Below are 23,137 nucleotides of genomic sequence, written 5' to 3'. Positions count from 1 at the left end.
CTTTAGGGTAATGACGTCCATCTCATTCTACCATCTTTTTTATACTCTTTACCCCCTCACTTCCCCCCTCCCCTTTGTTCTATCTAGAGTTCGTCTAATCTTCCCATGCTTTCCCTCCCAACTTCACTATGAATCAGCCTCCTTATATCAGAGAAAACATTCGGCATTTGGTTTTTGGGATTGGCTAACTTCACTTGGTATTATATTCTCCAACTCCATCCATTTACCTACAAATGTGATGATTTTATTCTTTTCTATTGCTGAGTAATATTCCATTGTGTATATATGCCACATTTTCCTTATTTATTCATCTACTGTCAGGCATCTAATTTGGTTCCACAGTCTCACTATTGTGAATTGTGCTGCTATAAACATTAATGTGGCTGTGTCCCAGTAGTATGCCATTTTTTTTTTTAAGTTCTTTGAATATAGACCAAGGAGTGGGCTAGCTGGGTCAAATGGTGGTTCCATTCCCATCTTTCCAAGGAATCTCCATACTGCTTTCCATGTTAGTTGCACCAATATGCTGTCCCACCAGCAATGTATGAATGTGTCCTTTTCCCCACATCCTCGAGGACCCTTATTGTTGTTTGTATTCTTAATAGCTCCATTCTGACTGGAGTGAGATGAAATCTTAATTTTTTAAAAAAATGTATATACATTTTTAGGAGTAGATGGACATAATACCTTTATTTTGTTTATTTATTTTTATATGGTGCTGAGAATCAAACCCATTGCCTTACATGTATAAGGCAAACACTCTACCACTGAGCCACAGCCCCTGCCCCCTTAGTTTTGATTTACATTTCTTATGTTGAACATTTTTTTCATATATTTGTTGATTGATTGTATATCACCTTCTGTGAGGTGTCTGTTCAGTTTCTTAGCCTATTTATTAATTATTTGTTTTTTTGTTTTTTGTTTTTTTTTTTTTGGTGTTTAGCTTTTTGTGTTCTTTATATACCCTGGAGATTAGTGCTCTGATGTGCAAGTGGTAAAAATTTGTTCCCAAAATGTAGTCTCTCTATTCACCTCACTGATCGTTTCTTTTGCTAAGAAACTTTTTAGTTTGAATTCATCCCATTTATTAATACTTGATTTTAATTCTTGCATTATAGGAGTCTTATTAAGAAAATAGGGTTCTAATCCGATATGATGGAGACTGGGGCCTACTTTTTCTTCTATTAGACACAGGACCTCTGGTTTAATTCCTTGGTCCTTGATCTACTTTGAGTTAACATGGTGAGAGAGATGGGTTTAATTTCATTTTGTTACATGTGAATTTCCAGTTTTCCCAGTGCCATTTGTTAAAGAGGCTATCTTTTCTCCAATGTATGTTTTTGGTGCCTTTGTCTAATATAAGATAACTGTACTTATGTGGGTTAGTCTCTGTGTTTTCTAGTCTGTACCATTGGTCTATAGGTCTGTTTTGGCACCAATACCATGCCGTTTTTGTTATTATTGCTCTGTAGTATAGTTTAAGGTCTGGTATTTCACCTGCTTCACTCTTCCTGCTAAGGATTGATTTAGCTATTCTGGGTCTCTTATTTTTCCAGATGAATTTCATGATTGCTTTTTCTGTTTCTATGAGGAATGTGATTGGGATATTGATTGGAATTGCATTAAATCTGTTTAGTGCTTTTGGTAGTATGGTCATTTTGGTAATATTAATTCTGCCTATCCAAGAGCAAGGGAGATCTTTCCATCTTCTAAGGTCTTCTTTGATTTCTTTCTTTAGGGTTCTATAGTTTTCATTGTAGATGTCTTTCACCTCTTTTGTTGATTCCCAAGTTTTTTTTTTTTTTTTTGAGGCTATTGAGAATGGGGTAGTTTTCCTCATTTCCCTTACAGAGGATTTGTCACTGATACACAGAAATGCCTTTGATTTATGGGTGTTGATTTTGTATACTACTACTTTGTTGAATTCATTCCTAGTTCTAGAAGTTTTCTGGTGGAATTTTTTGGGTCTTCTAGGTATACAATCATATCGTCGGCAAATAGTGCTAATTTGAGTTCTTCTTTTCCTATCTGTATCCCTTTAATTTCTTTTGTCTAATTGCTCTGGCCAGTGTTTCAAGAACCATGTTAAGTAGAAGTGGTGAAAGAGGGCATCCCTGTCTTGTTCCAGGTTTTAGAGAAAATTCTTTCATTTTTTCTCTATTTAAAATGTTGTTGGCCTGAGGCTTAGCATTTATAGCTTTTACAATGTGTAGATATGTTCCTGTTACCCCTTAGTTTTTCTAGTGTTTGAACATGAAGGGGTGCTATATTTTGCCGAATGCTTTTTCTGCATCTACTGAGATGATCATATGATTCTTATGTTTAAGTCTATTGATGTGATGAATTACACTTATTAATTTCCATATGTTGAACCAACCTTGCATCTCTGGGATGAACCCCACTTGATTGTGGTGCACTATATTTTTGATGTTTTTGTATTTTATTTGCAATAATTATATTGAGAATTTTTGCATCTATGTTCATTAGAGATATCGGCCTGAAGTTTTCTTTCTTTGATGTGTCTTTGGTTTTGGAATCAGGGTGACATTGGCCTCATAAAACGAATTTGGAAGTGCTCCTTCTTTTTCTATTTCCTGAAATAAATGGAAGAGTATTGGTATTCTTCTTTAAAGGCTTTGTAGAATTCAGCTGTATATCCATCTGGTCCTGGGCTTTTCTTAGTTGGTAGGCTGCTGATGGCATCTTCTATTCCATCACTTGAAATTGATCTGTTTAAATTGTGAATATCATCCTGATTCAATTTGGGCAAATCATATAACTCTAGAAATTTGTCGATGCCTTTAGTATCTTCTATTTTATTGGAGTACAAGTTTTCAAAACAATTTCTAATTATCTTCTGTATTTCTGTAGTGTCTGTTGTGATATTTTGTTTTTCATCATGTATGTTAGTAATTTGAGTTTTCTCTCTTTTTTGTTAGCATGGCTGTCAATTTATTTTTTCAAAGAACCAACTTTTTGTTGTCAATTTCTTCAATTGTTTCTTTTGTTTCAATTTCATTGATTTCAGCTCTGATTTTAATTATTTCCTATCTTCTACTGCTTTTGGTGTTTATTTTTTGTTCTTTTTTCTAGGGCTTTGAGATGTAATGTTAAAGTAATTTATTTGTTGACTTTTTCTTCTTTTAAGAAATGAACTCCATGCAATGAACTTTCCTCTTAGTACTGCCTTTATAGTGTCCCAGAGATTTCAACATGTTGTATCTGTGTTCTCATTCAGCTCTAAGAATCTTTTAATCTCCTCCTTGATGTCTTTTGCAGCCCATTGTTCATTCAGTAGCATATTATTTAGTCTCCAGGTGTTGGAGTAGCTTGTATTTTTTATTTTATCATTGATTTCTAATTTCATTCCATTCTGATCTGATAGAATGCAGGGTAGTAGCTCTACTTTTTTTTTATTTGGTAAGAGTTGCTTTGTGGCATAGTATATGGTCTATTTTAGAGAAGGATCCATGTGCTGCTGAGAACAAAGTATATTCGTTCATTGAAGGATGAAATATTCTATGTCAGTTAAGTCTAAGTTATTGATTGTATTATTTAGTTCTGGTTTCTTTCTAGTTTCTTTGTTTAGCTTTTGTTTGGATGATCTATCCAGTGGTAAAAGAGGTGTGTTAAAAGTCAACCAGAATTATTGTGTTATGGTCTATTTGACTCTTGAACCTGATAAGAGTATGTCGGATGATCATAGATGCTCCATTGTTTGGGGCATATAAATTTATTATTGTTATGTCTTATTGATGAATTGTTGCCTTAAGCAGTATGAAATATCCTTCTTTATCCCTTTTACTTAACTTTGGCTTGAGTTCTACTTTATTTGATATGAGGATGGAAACCCGTTTGTTTCCGCAGTCCATGTGAGCAGTATGATTTTTCCCAACCTTTCACCTTCAGTCTGTGGATGTGTTTTCCTATGAGATGAGCCTCTTGGAGGCAGCATATTGTTTTTAAAAAATCCAATCTGCCAGTCTATGTCTTTTAATTGGTGAGTTTAAACCACTAACATTCAGGGTTATTATTAAGACATGATTTGTATTTCCAGCCATTTTTTAAAAAAAAATTTTGGTATTTAACTTGACTTGGTTTCTCTGTTGATTAGTTTTTCCTTTAGTGTAATACATCCCTTTGCTGATTCTCATTTTTTTTTCAATTCCTCTTCATGGAATATTTTACCAAGATGTTCTGTAGTGCAGGATTTTGAGTTATTAAGATCTTTTAACTTTTGTTTATCATGGAAGGTTTTTATTTCATCATCAAATCTAAAGCTTAATTTTGCTGGGTATAAATAGTTGGCATCCATGTTTTTTCAGAGCTTGATATTAGCAGCAGGAGAAAGGAGAGGAAGTAAATTTGGGTAGATAAGTAAGTGGGAAGAAAGTAGAGTACATAAAACAAACACACATATATATTAAGAAAAATTAAAAATGTTAAAATAGCAGAAATTGGTGGGGGGAAAAAGAAAAAATTAATAAAATTAAAAAGAATATACAACACAACTATAATATACTATTCATACATTCCAGTCCTCAAAATCCTAATTCATGTAAAGTACTTGGTTTCACATATGTTGGGGATATGAGGGCCGGAGAAAGGAGAGGGAGAGGGGGAAAAAAAGAAAAAAAATCTTGAAGGAAGGCATAAGACTTGTTTTGATTGGAGGTCAGTGTCTTTCCTGCTTCCCTTCTCATCCAATAGGTGGGGTCATCTGTTGTTATCTGGTATCTCCACCTCAGGAAGGTGACGGTAACCAGGGTGTCATTGCGCCAGGTTAGCGGCTGCTGACCTACTCTGACACTGAGGCCTGGACAGGTACGCTGCTTCCTGGCAGAGCAGTATTCTCACAACTTGGATCCCAGGTCACAGAGTGACACAGACTGCTGCCTCCTTCTGGGCCACTGTCTTGGGTCCCACCTATTTTCTGGCATCAGCCTTTTTGCATCCAGGTTTTCTTTAGTGTCCAGTATCTGGTCTACAAGCAATGAGGGGAGGTGTCTTATCTAGCTACCACTTTAAATAATTTTGTCTTTAGCAGTCAATTTGTTAAAGTTTGTGGACCCACTTGTGGTGGCAGTGGCACAGGTGTCTGATTAGTGACACCTGTGGAACTCCTATGGAGCAATAGCCCAAAGCATGGGTCCATGTGGAGGGACCATGGTCAAGAGGTCGAGGATGTAATGGCATAGGCTCCCAGAGTCAGGCATTCCAGCTGATGAGTTGATAAGTGGGTGCTTATGAAGCAGCCAGGGGAACTGGAGGTAAGAGCATGTGTGTGCACATGGCTACAGTGCCTGAGATCAAGGTGACGCCTAGTTCTCTGTGGTGGTTGAGCTGGTGTCTGGGCATATACAAGGAGACAGTAGCTTTAGGATCATAGGAGTGAGTACCTTTGCTGTAGTAGTAGCTTTGGGGTTTGAGATGTGGGCATGCTGCACAGCCTTGGAGCCAGGGTCTGGAGCATGGTCTAGCTTTCAGTGGCAGTTGAACCTGGTGTCTGGAGCACTGACATGAATAGACTTGACTCTAGAGGACAGGGTACAAACTAGCTTGCTACGGCAATGGCTCCCATGTCTGAAGTGTGTGTGGGTACAGTACACAGCCCATATATAGAATGTATTTGCACAGAGGTCACAGGTTTAAGCACTAGGTACATTCAGGGGGTTGGGAAAGATGGCAGCTCTCATCCTAGAGTGGCAAATACTGGTTGCTTCATGAAGAAAGGGGGTTTGGGGGCTCTCTCTGCTCTAGTGGAAATGGCTATTAACTTTGTGCAAAAAGATGCTGGTGTCCTTAGTGAAGCAGCCCAGGTGGTTTATACCCACAGCCTCTACTTCTTAGCTCTCTGCTTGTCAAGTATCCAATCCCACCAGTAATCTTTTATATGTGGATATTCTTTGTTTTGCTCCAGATTCTTAAATGGATCCTTGAATCCTCCCAGGGCTAGTTTGGTTTGTGGGTAGCTATACTTGGTACTGTCTCTTCTGTCAACTGAGTGATGTCATTAGCCGACATTTCTGTATATTTCGTATGTAGTTTTCTAGGCACATATAACAATTTCTTAAAAAGGGATTAGCTGAAAAACCAAGAGGACCTCCTCCCCACCTCCAGACATAATCTTTAACTCAAGACCAATCAGTCAAAAGCAAGTTACACAAGCCCAGAGTAAAGCCACAGAAAGCTGGGGAGGGAAGATTTATAAAGAAAAAAAAATACTAAAAGGCTTTTTAAAAATCTTAGAATCAGAAAACTGAACTTATTAATGAGAGTATCTGCTATGGCTTGAATGCTTATTCCCTCCCAAACTTAAATTGAAATTTAATTGCCAGTGTGACAGCACTGAAAGGTAAGACCTTGCAGAGGTGTTTTAGGTTATGAGGGCTCTGGTGGCATTAAAGGACGTTTTAGTCAGCTTTTTCATCACTGTGACCAAAAGACTTGACAAGAACAATTAAAGGAGTAAAATTTTGGCTCAATTTTAGAGGTTCAGTCCATGGCTGGCCGACTTCATAGCTTATGGACCCAAGGTGAGGCAGAATATCGTGGTGGAAGGGCATGGCAACCAGGAAGCAGAAAGAGATCCACTCACCAGTAATCTATTTCCTCCAGCCACATTCCACCTGCAGTTCACATCAGTGGATCAATCCACTTAATTAGGTTACAATTCTCACAATACAACCACTTTACCCCTGAAAATTCCTGCAGTGACTTTCATATGAGCTTTTGGGGGATACCTTATATCTACGCCATAACAAGGACTAACACTGTTATTTGGGAGTAGGTTCCAGTCCCTCTTGCTCTATACTCTTCACCATGTAATGATGCACAAGGCCCTTACCAGAGGCTGGCCCCTTGATCTTGAGACTTCCTATCTTTCAGAACCTTAACCCAATGAATTTCTAAATACTTTGAGGATAATCCCATGAAATTAGGACAGGAGTAATTTACATCCAAGGTCATACAGCTAGTAAGTAGTAGAGAAAGATTTAAACCTAAACAATCTTGAGTTCAGAGCTTACCTAAAGGAGGGTACTTTATTATATAAATAATGACAGCACCTTTTTTTATTTTTGATTACTCCATAATATTTAAGTCACTCTGTGAAATGCCATACATTAATGTATTTGTAGCCAGTGTGTCTTGGGAACAGTATGCTCTTAAAATTTCTGCCTAGCAGAAAAAAAGAGCACATTCACATGAAAAATCCTCCAAGCAGTGGTTCTCAAAACTTTGGTGTATATCACAATAATCTACTGGGCTTATTAGATTGCTAGGTTCTACTTATAGTTTCTGGTTCAACAGGACAGGGTTGTGGTCTAAGAATTTGCATTTTTAAAAAAGTTTCAGATAAGGCCTGGGCAAGCAGCAGCAACTACATTTCAAATACCACTTCTTGGGACTGTTAGCTTAGCACCTGCAATCTCCCTTTGGGCTTTTGTTTTCTATTAATTTCTCTTGAATTTCACAAAATGACCAAGCCCTAAAAACTTTAAATGGAGAACAAATTTTATTCTAAAAATAGATCTCAGTAACAATGATATACCAAAAGCTGGTCATTATAAAAGAAAAAAAAAGTTCACAGGAATTTTAAAAAAATGTTCTGAGAATACAAATTTTATCACTGTATACTGCCAACTTTCTATTTGAATTATTTCTATTATGGATTATCCAGAGAAGTTTTAAAATCAAAGCATGGCTTCTGCCTGATATTTAAACATTTAATAAGTACATTTTAAAGGAATGCAAAGAAAATCAAGCATTTGTGTCAGTAAACAGAAGATAAATTTATGCTGTGTTCCAAAGTTATATATTGTTTTATATTACTGATTTTTTTCCAATTTCTGCAGATATTAAAAAAACTTTACTGAAAGTACTGATATTTGAAGGTAACAAATTATACTGCTTAAGACAGAAAGAACATAACTACAATATTCCCAACCTAAAAAGCAAACTTGCAAGGCAAAATTTAAACACTTAGTACTTAAAAAGTGGTTTTCTGTTTTCAAAGTGCTAAAGAAGTAAATATTCAAGAAAAACTTCAGGCTGGTAACTGAAATATCAAGAATGCAAGAGCTAAAACAAGTTCAACTGAAAAGGCCCTCACCACTATAAAGTATATCATAACTATATTTTGCAAAGAAATGAATGCAGTGTTTGTACAACCAGTTAAGGCCTAGTAATAACATAAACTTACCCATCAGCCCACATTTCAAACTAATCTAACCATACAAGTTTCATAAAATTTCCTCCATATTGCATGTGTCACAGATCCAATGATATCCATATTTTGAATAGTTTTTATCCATATCATCACATTAGTTGGCCAAAATGCACAGCAAGTAGACATGATCCTTTTATACCAAATTTTTGACATTGTCATTCTCTGCAAACCACAAGCTGATCACAAAAGTTACCTTATCTTTTGTTCCTATCACGTTCATTAGGAAATCTTAGCATATTTTTAACCTGTCAGAAATTGGTGTGATTTACTTTGGGTCCTCTAAGATAGAAATATTATCTTAGTATTTAGTGACTAAATAACTCTTGTTAAAAGTTCACCCTGAGTTTGAGTGCTGGAATATAAACTGTAAAACTAAAAACACTCCAAAATATAATGTGTAATTAAAAAAAAATACTGTGCTTTTTTCCTCTTCATTAACATAGTGCATCTGAGAGTAACTCCTCTTAAACAGTGGAGTAGTCTAGGTGAATACCCAAAAGGAAGCAGGAAATTTCCTGATTAAAATAAGAATTTACTCCAACAATGTACTTAAGTATAAAAATGTCATTTCCCCAAATCTGAGTCAAGTTAACAGTGTATGAAAACGCAGCACTTTCATCCTGCAGGTTTAGTAGCCTGGGGAGAGCCCATAATCCCTGGTTTAAAACAGCATTAATCTACAGTTTTGATAATACAAGGTTCTAAATATTATTTTGGGAAAAAAAATGGAGCTTTTTAAAGTTAGATGTTTTTACATTCTATTAAAAATTTCTAGGTTTTGAAAGCAGCTCTACATTTCTTCAAAATAGTCACTAAATATAAAATCAAGTGAATATGAAATAAAAGCAATTTCCAGTGGTGACAAAATTATCACAGTAGCAAATAATCTAGTTTTTTTCCTATAATGCTATTCTTACAACTGAGTTTTAAAAACATTGTGTTATAACACTGCATTTGCCTAAATTACAGAGAAAAAAAGATTATATCAAACTAACACTGAAAGTTCAAAAAGAAATTAATAAAAATACATGCTCTCTAATGAATCATCAATAGGGTGTTTAGGGTTTTAGTTGAAGATTTTATTTTTGGGGAGTATGTATTGTTTCTAGATTAACAACTATAAAACAAATGTTGATGCTTTCTTAAATTATGTTTCAGACCTGGTTTACTCAATTGTGCAATTTCTGCTGTGTGGCATCAGTAATTAGGATATATCCAGCTCCAGAAAAGCACTGAAGTTCTTTGTGTGAACAACAAAGACACTCAGGATCCTGAATGTTGTGACAATCTCCTTATTTGTGCACCCAGATGGCAGCCTGCCCTTTGGTGATATTGTCTTTCAATTACTGGTCCCATGGAACCAATGCCACAAAAAATGAGATAGGACTTGTCTTACTATGTGTTTGCTAAAATTGAGTATGATCACTGTATAAATTATCTATAAGCTCCAAATATTTAAATACCTAACCAAGCCCTTTTTACCTATAGTAATGATGAAAAAAATCTATGCACATTTATGTAACAGGTTTTATATTATACCCATGGTGGTCCAATTATGCTTTTTTCTTATTTTCAAGAGAGCATTGTTTTAAAGTAGTAAAACCAAAGTGAACAGGGCTGCATCAATGTTTCTTCTTTCCTTGGTCCTTGTATTTCCTTAAATGATGGCGTCATGTTCATCACTGAAATATAGTAAAAGTTAAAATTACTTTGTTTATATTTGTATCAAAACTACTAATAGGAAGCTTGCATGGTGCCCATCTGTTGTCCCAGTAGCTTGGGAGTCTGAGGCAGAAGGATCGTAAATTTGAGGCCAGTCTCAGCAATTTAGCAAGGTCCAAAATAGCTTAGTGAAAGCTTTTTTTTTTTTTTTTAAAAAGGGCTGGGGATGAAATGCTGAATGTTTTCTCCTATATAAGGTGATTCACAGTGGGTACAGAAGGGGAGCATGGGAGGAACAGACTACCTCTAGATAGGGCAGAAGGGGGGAAGGGAAGGGGCATGGGATTAGAGAAAATGGTGGAATGTGATGGACATCATTATCCAAAGTACATGTATGAAGACACGAATCAAACCCTACAAATATATGCATATTTATGAAGAAAGTAGCATTACAACAATTTCAAACTTCACAATCAAAATTGTCCCTGCTCAGTATAAAGTTCAAAGTGTTCAGTATACCATGGTGGTTAAGATTTCAAACCAACCTGTTCTCAAATCTCAGCTCTTTAAAGGCTATATGACTTTGTGACTTTCTGCCAGTTGGCTATCATAACCATCTTTAAGCTATCAGATCCCTCTTTGAAAAGAACAACAACTTGTAAAGTGTTTTGTTAAGGCTTTACACCCATATCATTTAATCATCCCAAGAACCCCATGCAAAAGTTTTTTTTTTGGGGGGGTACCAGGGATTGAATCCAAGGGTGCTTAGCCTCTAAGCCACATCCCCATCCCATTTATCTATTTATTTATTTGGTACTGGGGAACTCAGGGGCACTTGACCACTGAGCCATATCCCCAGCCTATTTTGTATTCATTTAGAGACACTCTTGCCAAGCTGCGCAGCAGCCTTGCTTTTGCTGAGGCTAGCTTTGAATTCATCATCTTACTGCCTCAGTCTCTCCAGCTGCTGGGATTACAGGCATGCGCCACTGCGCCCAGCTCCATTTTTCTACTTTGACACAGGGTCTCACTAAATTGCTGAAGCTACCCTTGAACTTGCAATTCTCCTGCATCAACCTCCAGTGCGGCTGGGATTACAGGTATGTGCCACTGTGCCTGGCCTGCAAAAGGCATCTTATTCATCATCTCATTTTGCAGAGAATTAGATGCTAAGCATTCATGTAAATGCTCTCCAGAGGCTGGGCTCTTGACCACACACACTATGATGCCTTGTTTATATAATACACAGTAAAGTGGCTATCTAGTCAACAACAGAACTAGACTCAAAACTAAGTCTGAGGCTAGGGAGAATGTGGAAATTAAGAGTTGCTATTAAATGGGTATAAAGTTTATTATGCAAGATGACTAAGTTGTAAAGATCCACTGTATAACATTGTAAGTAATCCAATATTATACTTAAGAATTTGTTGAGGGTGGATCTCATGTTAAATATTCTTACCACTACTTAAAACACAAAAACTGCACATGTAACTAAATTTGTCTTCCTCAAACATTCCTTTTAACCATTTCATTCTACCGTCTATGCAACTCCCTCTTCCCCCAGTATTGAGGATTGAACCTTGGGGCACTTTACCAATGAGCTACACCCCCAGCCCTTTTTGAGACAGGCTCTTGCTAAATTGCTCAGGTTGACCTCAAACCCTCGATCGTCCTGCCTCGGCCTCCTAAGCTGCTTGGATTACAGGTGTGCATCACAACACCTGGCTTCTCCATGCAGCTCTTAACAACAAAAGGAACTAAATTTTTTTATAAAGCGTTATTATCCAATAAAAGGAAAGTTAGAAATGTCTATTAATGGTAGATATATGAAGTTTCAGTTTCTTTAATGGGACAAATATTGTCCTTACTTATGGAATGCCATTTTTTAAAACAACTTCAAAGTAATTTCTAGCTTTAAAATGGACTTTGTTTTTAATGTAACCCTAAAAAAACACAACCAATTTGGGGCTGTGGCTCAGTGGTAGAGTGCTTGCCTAGCATGCACGAGGCACTGGGTTCAATCCTTAGCACCACATAGATGTAAAGATATTGTGTCCACCTAAAACTAAAAAATAAATATTAAAAAAATACAACCAATTTAAATTACAACATAGTACTTTCTCAGTTAATGGACTGTAAGATGTACCCTAATTTCAGAGATATTAATATATGGAGAAAAAAACCTCAAAATGTTGAAGTTACACTTGCTTATGTTATTTTCATCATCTACTGATTTATGCATGAAAATAGGAATTAAGTGAAATTTCTCAGGTGTTTGCTTTTGCCTGCACATTTCCCATATAATACAGGATTTTGGACACTGGCTTCTTTACATTGAGCATACAGCATTATCTGGTCATATGTATGTGGAAAAAAATCATTCCCAAAAGGCTAAAATTATGTACTTGGTACTTAATTTAAAATTTAAAAAAAGCAAGTTTGTTTCACTACTCAGTTAAATAAATGTAAAAATGGCTAATTCACTATAATAAAAAAGTGCCTTTGGTGAAAGTAACCAAGAAAACAGATAAATCTCTAGAAATAGTGATTTTAAAAACTCATCTCAAATTGCTACACACTTTATTTTTGGACACAATACTTTTATTTATTTTTACATGGTGCTGAGGATTGAACCCAATGCATTGCATGTGCTAGGTTACATCCCCTGCCTTGTATGTGTTGACAGGAATTAATGTTTCTGAATACTTTAACCTCATAAAATACCACTCATTCTTTTGAAATGAGTTTGATATGTTGACTATGTCATTTTTTATTTAAATATTTAAAAATAATTTAATATTTTTAAGTAAAAGAATTTGCTAGATCCCACTTTCATTTACAAAATGACATTCGCTTTTGTCAATGAACTGAAATTTTCAGAAACTTTCCATCTATTCATTTAGTATCAATAGATACATTTGTATAAATACTTTTTTTTTTTTTTTTTTTTTTGGTATTGGGAACTAAACCCAGGGGTGCTCCACCACTGAGCTTTTTTTATTTTGAGAAGGAGCCTCTCCAAGTTGCCCAGGTGGCCTCGAACTTGCAATCCTCCTACCTCAGTCTCCCAAGTAGCTGGGATTACAGGGGTGAGACACTGCACCCAGCAAAGTAATTCCTCTTTAATGTACCAAGAAGTCTGATTTGCTTTTATATGAAATCATACCTAGTGTCAAAAAATGAAGGATCACATGAAAATAGAAGGGAGACTAGTAGAGGAAGGAGACATGGGGAGAAGAAGGCATGGAAAGGAAGGAGGGGAGTGAAAGGGAGGTACTAGGAAACAAAACTGACCAAATTCTGCTGTTCTCTTTTGTGCATGTACGAATACGTAATGATGAACCTCATAATTGTGTAATTGTAATGTACCAATAAAAGGGGGGGGGAGATCATTTCAATGGCCTATTCCAATATTTCCCATAATGTATTCCACACAATACTAGTTCTGAGAGGTACATCAGCTCTACCTGAACAAAAGGTCCATTCATTTAACAAATATTTCTGCCAAAAAAGTTGAGTATTTCATATTGTATTTCACTTTTGAAGTTACTAATGCACATCAGCATATTAAAAGTTCAGGGGAATTTTAAGTAGCCTATTTATTCAGTCCAGCATTTCCCAAAATTTTTTGATGTAAAAGCTTGGTGGGAGTGCACATGTCAATGATAACTGTTAACCTATAATTTTGAGCAAATTTTAGAAATTATTTATATTTATGTACATTACCAAAAGGATGAACTGGCTCTTGTACACATGCAATGGATGGATGTGTCTATCCCAAATTCATGTCCCAATGTGATATTTGTTGATGGAGACTTTGGGGGGGGGGTAATCAGATCATGAGGGCTAGTTAGAGGAATTTCTTTCATTTTGGTGTCTTTGTCATCACCAGTAAAAAACACCTGTTTACCAAAAATGCTTTCTCGTACCAAAAGACATAACACATACTAGGTCCATAGGCTGATGAGACCTGATATAGGATTTTTTGGGATTATTTGAGATTACAGGTATAAATAAATAAAAATCATTGGCTAAACTTTGGTTAAAATAAGATACAATTATGTTAACAGGTACATGCATCTGCTTTCATTTACAAGTGCAATTGCAGGCTTTATGTTAACAATTTACTTTGGGCAGAGGGAGGTAACAAAATATAAATCTATCCTTGAGATGAACATTGGCCTGACTGGCAATCTGTCATAATAGAGATGTGAAGAAATAGCCAATCAAAACTTACATTGTTCTATATCGGATGCCTCTTCTTGAATAATAGATTTTGCAACCAATGTAAAGAATAGATAAAACGCCCAGTGTTAACACAATACCACCAACAAAGCTGCCAGTGTCAAATTTTGATTTTTCATTAAAATGAATGGTTGCTGTGACTAGAAGAAAATAGAGAACAAGCATTAGTGCATTTTTTAAACATCATAATTAACTAAACATCATAATTAACTAAAACTTTTTGAATTTCTGTGTATGAATACTTACGTGGGACCAAGGGAAAATTTGGCACAGAAACAAACAGGTCAAATTGAATACGTACTTGTTAATGATGTCGCTAAACTATTTTGAGTTGTGGTTGTCGTAGATGTTGACATCTGGGATATGTTCTGTGAAACACTTGTTGCTTTGGATGTAGACTTTAAAGTAGTGGAAGTCGTATTTGTTGAGAACCCTGGTGTTGCCATTTTAGAAGTCATTACTGGTTTGCTGGTGACATCTGTCACATTTTTTGAGACCAAGGAAACTGAAGTTGGTGATGGTTTCACAGTGGTGCTGCTGTTAGATTCAGATGTATAGTTGTTATGCATACTATCTGCAAGAAAGTCAAGAAACATAAAACTGGTGCTATGATTTAAGGAAAAAAAAATCCCACCATACTGTCACTTTCATGGGTACACACAGCAAGAGATCAAACAAATATACTATACTGCAATAAAATATTTCAGACTAAGATATCCAACAGAAACCAGGCCCAGATTTATATAAAAAGTTAATTTTTGTGAAGATATTAAAAAGGTAAAACTCCAAAAACTGAGTTCCTTCTGTGCAAGGAGTGTCTTGACCTCTGTGTATGAACATCTTACCATTATTCATATCACATTATACGGTTTCAACAAATGTTTTTGACTGGCTGATTAAACTAATCAGTATTTTAAAAAGGGTTTTTAATATCCCAAGTTTCTCCAGCAGTTCCTTCCACGAACTTCTGAGGACAATCAGTTGCTGCATGTTTCTCACCCCCAGGACTGGACACGAGTTACTTTTTGTAAGCATTATAAACAACACCTTACTGGATCATTCCTAAAATTTGAGTATTTTTTGGTATAAAATATTATTATGTCTACAAAAAGGAATAGGTACTAATTATGTCAACTCTACTTAAATAAAACTCCTAATAATAAAAATGTATTTCTTTTATTTCTCATTCAGTAAAGGTTTCTTTTTTTTGGTCGTATTCCATATGACCAAAAGCAATCCTTTCTATGTTAACAGTTTATAAAGTATCTTCTTTTAAAGTCCACAATTTTAACTATTTACTAAATTATTATAACCAAAGTACCCATAGTTGTAGACACTACCTAAAGAGTGAAAACTTAATTCAGGGCTTGGGTTGTACCTCAGTGGTAGAACACTTGCCTAGTATGTGTGAAACAATGGGTTTGATTCTCTGCACCATCAATAAATAAATTAAGGTCCTTCAACAAATAATTTTTTTTTAAAACTTAATACATTTTTGTCCCTTTAATATGCTGTAATTTACTTCTGTATGTTTCCCGTATCTCAAAAGTTTGTTTTCAGGTTTTTTGGTTTCCTATGTTGCTTACATATATCCACTTTACTCTCTAGGTCCAAAGAGAGAGGGTGGGGAAAAAAATTAACCACCTGGCCTGCCTTCTCTCCTTTAGTCAGCACCAATGCCCTCAGGTTTCCTGCACCACTGCTGCTGTCATGGACCAAGTCATTCATATATTCAGTTATTATCATCCTGTCTTCCACAACTATTTTCGAATTGTTCTTGAAAGATTTCAGTATTAATTTTCAACCTAATGGTACATGCTGGTTTCAATAATGTAGCTTATCTGCACTTCAGGTTGTATTACTCACATTCCTGCCACATTTTCTTAAAAAGTGCTATTCAATGGAAGAGAAAGTTTTTTTTTTTAAGACTAAGGGTATTAATACCTTTTTACTACCTATGAAAACTATAGTTCAAATATGGTTAGATACTTGATAACTAATGTTTTTATTATTCAATTCTGAATGCTCTACAAAGATACAATATACTTTAGCATTAAAATAATCACATTTTAAACTGCTGAATGTGTTGTACTGCATTGAAATTAAAAACAGCAAAGAGCCAGAATTTATAGCCTATCATTAAACAGAATGATCTTTTGCAAAGTAAAACAAGGAACACACTGCCACTTTTGGATTCAACACATACAGACTACCCTCCCCCTCTGCATAAAAAGACATTTCTAAAAGAGGCTTGTACAAAGTCACATGGGCTAAAGAAACAATAGTAGCTGAAATTTTTTACAAATTGAAGAATACGCCAACTGTATTTATTAAATTTTATTGAACTGTATTTCAAGATGTTTACAGGCGTGAACTGAAATGGATGGCTATTCTCTTCAAGATTAGAACTCAGAGAACCAGGTGTGGTGGTGCATGCTGGCTCAGGCAGGAGGATCACAAGTTCAAAGCTAGCCTCAGCAACTTAGGCCCTAAGCAACTTAGCAAGATCCCATCTAACAATAAAAAGGACTGGGGATGTTGTTCAGTGGTAAAGTGACCCTGGGTTCAATGTGGGGGTGGGGGGGTTGGTTGGAATTCATACCTGGGGACCCAACTCCCTTGTTTTGAAATATCAAAAATTTGTTTTCCTCTGCAAATGATAACCATCTCAAGACTGGTTTCTTCCCTCCCTCAACCATTCAAAGGCTACTACCTCCAGGGAGTAGCAAAATTAATACACAGAAGTGTCAGCAGAATAGGCCACCTACACAGGACTTGCTAAGGGGAAGCCCTAGCTGACTATGTCTTAGCCATTCCTCGAGCCTCTTATAAGGCTGAGGCTGGAAAGGTCCAAGGAGGGTATGATGTTGAAGGATGTCCATGCCACTTCTGCATATGGATGAAAAAGAGAAGGATGCTACTTTTCTGCTTGCATCAAGCTGGAAACTCTTCAAAGGAACTACCTGAAGAGCTGGGCAAGTACCTCCTGCCACAGACTAGGATCTGATTGAAGCCTAAAGGAGAGATGCTTTGGCTGAGCTGTATCTACCAACTGACAGCAAAGTTTCTCAATTCTCATGAACAAACCAGACCCTACAAAGATAGCTGGCATACAGATGCCTTAAAAGATAGCTTCCCAAGAGCATAGTCTAGAGGGCTGAAGCACCAAAAGCAAGGGTCTGAAGGGGTTTAGCAAGGGCCAGTAGGAGAGGCCCTGCTGCACTGAGGGAGCTAGGACTCAGCAAGACAATTTCCCATGAATCTGCCAAGAAGTACATACCTGCCACCCAGAGGGCACCTATGTCAGAGCATCCCAGCCATCAACCATCAATGGCTTTTTCCCCTTATGCCTCTCTAGGCCTGATCTTGTAACGGCCATGAACAAAAGGAGCTGGGCAATAACAAGGAAGGAGCCCTACAATGTCAATTTTCCCACTGGAGGCTTCTAACAATGAAGCAGGCCTGGATTGGCAAAGGAGAGTTTCAATCTCAAATCACTGTACAGTTTCATTATTTGAATATTATTCTGGATGGGAACTGTACCCTACTATATAGAACTTAGTCAACAAAATGGGTATATGATCTATAATACTTCAGCTAATGTATGAATTAGCTTCATGGAGGATGAAGCTACCAGGAAAAGGGTGTATATAAACAAAGTTGTCCACACTCAGTGCTAAGATTGAACTGTGTCCCCCAATTCATATACTATAAGTCCTAACCCCCAGTACCTAAGAATATGACCTTGGGGACTGGTGTTTTTTCAGAGATCAAGTTAAATTATCAGGGTAGGCTGTATTATGGTGTCCTTATTAAAAAAAGGGAAAATTTGCAGAAATGCTCACACATAGAGAACACCATTTGAACATGAAGGCAAAGGATCATGGTGATGCTTCTTTTATAACCTAAGAAACTGCAAAGACTGCCAGCAAACTACTGGAAACTGGGTACGAATCATGGAACAGATTCTCTCTCTCTCTCAGCCCTCAGAAAAAAGCAACCCTATTGATACCCTGATCTCCCATTCTAGCCTCCAGAATGGCAGGACAATAAATTTCTGTTATTTTGGTAGTTAAGTCACTCAGTTTGTGGTACCACTGAGTCCCAGCAAACTGATATACTCAACTTTTCTCACAACAAAATTTGTCTGCAACTACACAAAGGGAATTAGTGGTTGTGCTAATATTTTTACAGATCTCTAAAACTAATCACTGAGATGAAATAGTAAATACTTATCAAATCAGTCTGAAAGCTTGTTAAATAAACTTTGAGATCTATAGATTTCAATCAGAGATATAAGCATTTCTTGATCTTAATCCTGGTTTCAATTAACATTACAGGAAAAAATGAAGCAAAGGGCTGTAATAACAGCACCTGTGCACCTTCCCTCCCAGCAGCTGCAGCTGGCAATAAAAGAAAAAGATGAAGAACATGGATGTAATGATCTTTTGGAACTGTTGGGAAAAAAAAAAAAAGAGATCAGGCACTCCAGTCAGTTCCCTCTACCTATTTTGTGATGAAACTACTCCATAAGCTCAGTTTTTCTTATGACACAGCCTCCATTTACTCTACTCTTTACTATACCAGCCCTGGTGATGTTTTCTAGGCACAGTGGGTATGAGTTTCAGTTCTGGATCAGTTCAGCTATTTACTTGTTGGAGTGTCTGATAAGTTACTTAACCTGAGACTCACTATTCTTCTGAATCTGTATTACATAGGTATCACAAGGGGCTGGAAGAATTAATGGAGATAATGTTTGTCTAGCACTTGGTAACATGCCTACCCTGGAAGTAAGTGCTCAGTGATTTATTATTTTTTTTTTTTTTTACCATTAGTTTCATTAACCCTAACCCCTACAAAGCTGCACTATAAAGTTCCCTATGGAAAGCTGAAGAGTAGGCTCAGTCAGATCTCAGATTTCCCAAGGTTACCATAATCACCATCACCATCTGAATATGCCCCAGTCTTTTTCCTTTGCTTTTCTTTTTGTTGTGCTAGGGATAAAACCCAGGGCCTCAGGTCTCCAGCTCCAAACAAGCCCAAGGACTATCAATGAGGCACTTCCTCAGCCTGCCCCAGACCTTTACTATTAACACAGCGCAGTGACCTTTTTATCAAAGCAAGATCAGGACACTGTGAAGCAGTCTGCTTTTTCTTAGAACCAAATAAAAGCCTTCAAAGTCTGGATGATATATTTCTCCTATCTTGGTATAACTCTGCTGTGTTATCTGAAATAACTTATTTCTATAACTGAGTCCAAAAATATCTCAATGACACGTTTTTTCCCTTTAACCTAAATATTTCAAAGTTAAGGGTGACAGTTTTTTTCCTCTGGGCATGAAATACACATTTAAACCGACCTGAAAATACATATTCAATTTTTAAAAAAAATCTCACTTATTTTTAAATGGGACAGTAGTAGCTTTTCATTTCCTATTATAGTTGTTAAAAATATAGAGCTATTTCAGACAAACTTTCTGGTGTCACAGTGTTATTTTGAGGAGTCTAATTCTAAACATGATTCGCAGCTTCAATGAATTAAGTTACTTATCAGGGTTCCAGGAAATTATTTTTTAAATTTATTTATTAATTTTTTTTAGTTGTAGGCGGACACAATACCTTTTTATTTTATTTATGTGGTTATGAGGATTGAACCCAGAGCCTCACACATGAGAGACAAGTGCTCTACCGCTGAGCCACAGTCCCAGCCCCCTAGAATTTTTTTTAAATCTCTCCGCTCCCATAAAATATTTTATAAACTTATCCCATTAAATAAATCAGTGTAGTCCCAGAAAGCAAAGAGGCCTTCTTTCTCATTGCAGAGTCATTCTAAAAATTCTTCTCAAAATGCACAGAACTGAAAATTCAGACTTATAGAAATCTACCTTAAAAGACCTACCAAAATCTAGATTAAAAAAAAAAAAATCTAAAACACTGGGACAAAGAGCCTCATTATCATAAAGAAATGTTTGCTTTCTGAAAAATACAACATGAATTCCTAAATTTCTAAGTTGAAAAACTAAAATTTCAAGCAGAAAAAAATTAAACAAAAATTTATATATATAATTTTTTTATTGTATACCTCTGTTTTCAGTCCCACATTTTACATTATCATTTGCTATACTTAAATATTGTATTAACATAAACAGGATGTTTGTTTGCTCTGAACTGAAAGAGGCATTTTCATTCAAAGGAATTACTTGCCTTAAAGACAAGAAAAGGACTGGGAATGTCTCTCAGTAGTAGAGTACTTGCCTAGCAAGCACAGGGCTCTGGATTTGATACCTAGTGCTTCCATTAAAAACAAAACAACCCAACAATGAGACCAACCAACCAACCAATGGCAAGATGCAGTCCAGGGCTATATGGAAAGAAGCTGAGCAGAGGGTTAAGAAGGTAGCCAGGTAGCCTGGCTTTCTAGCTCTCCAGCCATCCTGACGGCTGCTCTAGATTAAGGGATGTCCCGCATCTAAGGTGGGAAGATGGTGGCCGCACACACACAAAAAAAATACTAAAAAGTCTCTGGAGTTGATCAGCTCTCGGCTTCAGCTTGTTATGAAAAGTGGAAAATATGTACTGGGGTACAAGCAAACTCTGAAGATGATCAGACAGGGCAAAGCGAAATTGATCATCCTTGCCAACAATTGTCCAGCTTTGAGGAAATCTGAAATGGAGTACTATGCCATGTTGGCCAAAACTGGTGTCCATCACTACAGTGGCAATAATATGGAACTGGGCACAGCATGCGGAAAATACTACAGAGTGTGCACACTGTCTATCATTGATCCAGGTGATTCTGATATCATTAGAAGCATGCCAGAACAGACTGGTGAAAAGTAAAACATGTAAATTTTTTCTTTAATAAAACTTGGCAGAGTGTGTTTAAAAAAAAAAAAGAAAAAAAGGAAGGTAGCTGGCTTCTTAGTGCCCTGTGACTGCCTGAGAACACTCAGGCTGGGGTTGTGTAGTTGGCGCCCAGGCATTAGTGTACTTCTATGATAGGTCCTGTCATTTCTACTCCAGAATCACACACTTCACCCAAGATTGGTAACCTCAGCTAATTACAAAAGAGGCATGAACCACAGTCACAAAGGCATCAAATAAGTCTCTTCTTTCACTATTTTCCATTTCTGCTCAAAACCTCCAGTCCTCTCTGGCCATCTCACTCTTTGTTATCCTGACACACTCCTGTTAGGCTGGCAGCTCAGTTCTCCACCTTCTGAACACTTGTTTAGTACCTAACTCCATGCCAACAACTATACTAGTAGGCTCTGTTGACACAGAAAAGATCCTTACCAGGAAAGTTCATGGTCTAGTAAGGAAGACAAGGTCACAACAGTTACTGGCCAGGGGCCAGTTCAATTTTCATCTCTTTCCTAGGCATCTCCATCTGTCTTCTATTTTTTTTTAACTCCTAATTGTATTTTTACTATGACTTTAAAAATTAACATATGTGGCAAAACATGAATTAATTTGATCTTTATCCCTAGTTCCTGGCACAAAGCTCTTAAAATCGAAGGACTTTCCGGAGTGCTAAGTCTTTTGTTATTCATAATGTGCCCTTGTGATCATACCTGGGTTTATGCCAATGAAGTAACTTACAGTAGGAATCCAAGATAGCCTCTGGATGGGGCTCCTCCCCTAAAAGGCCAAGTGACTAGATGGTTAGGAAATTAAACTCTATAAAACTCTTTAAAAAAAAAAAAAAAAGTTTACCTTTTCTTTTCAAAAAAATTTTTTTTGGGAATAAAGAGTCTCAAAGAAACGCCCTAGACCTTTGTCTTTTTAACATGAGGACAAGGACAAGTACAGGGAAAACTGGCTGAAATTGTGTAGCTTCACCCTGGTACCACCTCTAATAGTCCAACTCCTAGCAACCAGCTCTCTACAAATATTAACAGGTTGATGTCTCTCCCCCTTGAGATCACCCCCATTCTCCCTTGGACATGTATCTGCTTTCCTAAATAAACCTGTATTTGCCATTGGTCCGAGCTGAAATTCTTTTCCATCAAGTATGCCAGAACCGTGTTGGTCTTAAGTTCCCCCTCTCTCTGGAACTCCTTGAACCCGTTTTCAGAGATATCTCTTCTCCCATGATACTGGAAGGTGGTATTCATGAAGAGACCAAAGAAACTGCAGCTCCTCTAGTCCCATACCTTGTCTTATGCTTTTCTTCCAACTTGGCTGTTCCTGATTTTTATGCTCTATAACAAATAAGTATAAGTAAAGTGTTTCCCTCAGTTCTGTGAGCCATTCTAGTAAACTAGCTAACTTGAAGAGGGGGTTGAGGGAATTCTTAAATTTACATCTGATCAGTCCAAAGTACAGTGATTGGCATCTGAAGTGTGGGCTGCCTTGTGGGGCTAAACACTTAATTCATGGGACCTGACACTAACTTCGGGTAAGTAGTGTCAGAAGTGAACTGAACTGTAAGATACCCAGCTTGGTGGGAGGAAGAATACTGCTTTCCCATATCTTTTCAATGGTATTAGGTGGCTACTGATATAAGTATTGCACCTTATATTTTCATTTTATTTTACCAAAGTCCAAGCACAGTTTGGGGAAAAATTGGTCATTTTTAGCATATGCTCCAAACTGTGCAAAGTACTAGAGATGACACCCAAGAGGTGTCTAAACCCTTCCATGACAGATAAGGCCCCAGTGTCTCTGTACTGTCTAATCTTCTGTTAGTCCCTTCTGCCCCCAGAAGAATGATCTGTATCTACCTAAATTTCCCTCAGCACCTGATTACATAGTTTTGTTACTTTAACATGTTCCTTCCTCTGTGGGGATAGCTTCTCATCTATTCTCAGCCTGGTGAAGCTCTACTCATGCTGAAGGCCCAGTCCAGAAATTATACTGAAGGTACATTATAAGTAAGTGGACTAAATATGTGACTTAAAAGACAACAGATCATTAGACTGAATTTTTAAAACTTTAGTTTTAAACAGAAGAACGCAGGAAAACATTAAAAATATAGAAAATGTTACAACATATAAG

The 23,137-nt window shown here is 36.7% G+C and overlaps 2 protein-coding genes across 2 annotated transcripts in view; one reads left to right on the top strand and one right to left on the bottom strand.

Annotated features, from left to right (window-relative positions):
• Positions 1–7,494: 7,494 nt before the first annotated feature.
• Positions 7,495–23,137, bottom strand: part of TMEM123 (transmembrane protein 123) — a 57,254-nt gene continuing 41,611 nt past the window's right edge. The window contains exons 3-5 of the mRNA XM_081278564.1: positions 14,439–14,711; positions 14,130–14,277; positions 7,495–9,912 (exon numbers count right to left, since the gene is read on the bottom strand). Of these exons, the coding sequence (XP_081134690.1) occupies positions 9,888–9,912; positions 14,130–14,277; positions 14,439–14,711 (446 nt within the window). The 3' untranslated portion in view covers positions 7,495–9,887. The remainder of the gene's footprint in view (positions 9,913–14,129; positions 14,278–14,438; positions 14,712–23,137) is intronic.
• On the top strand, positions 18,913–21,015 carry LOC308634546 (large ribosomal subunit protein eL30-like; the record flags this gene model as incomplete). The annotated part of the gene is made up of 2 exons (XM_081268417.1): positions 18,913–18,927; positions 20,588–21,015. 2 exons carry the CDS (start codon positions 18,913–18,915, stop codon positions 20,975–20,977), a joined length of 405 nt encoding a protein of 134 aa, XP_081124543.1. The 3' UTR covers positions 20,978–21,015.

The sequence above is a fragment of the Spermophilus citellus genome, assembly GCF_964194105.1.
Source record: "Spermophilus citellus genome assembly, chromosome: 2".
Lineage (NCBI taxonomy): Eukaryota > Metazoa > Chordata > Mammalia > Rodentia > Sciuridae > Spermophilus > Spermophilus citellus.
Note: the sequence above shows the minus strand (reverse complement) of the source record. Positions and strands in the feature narration are given on the sequence as shown.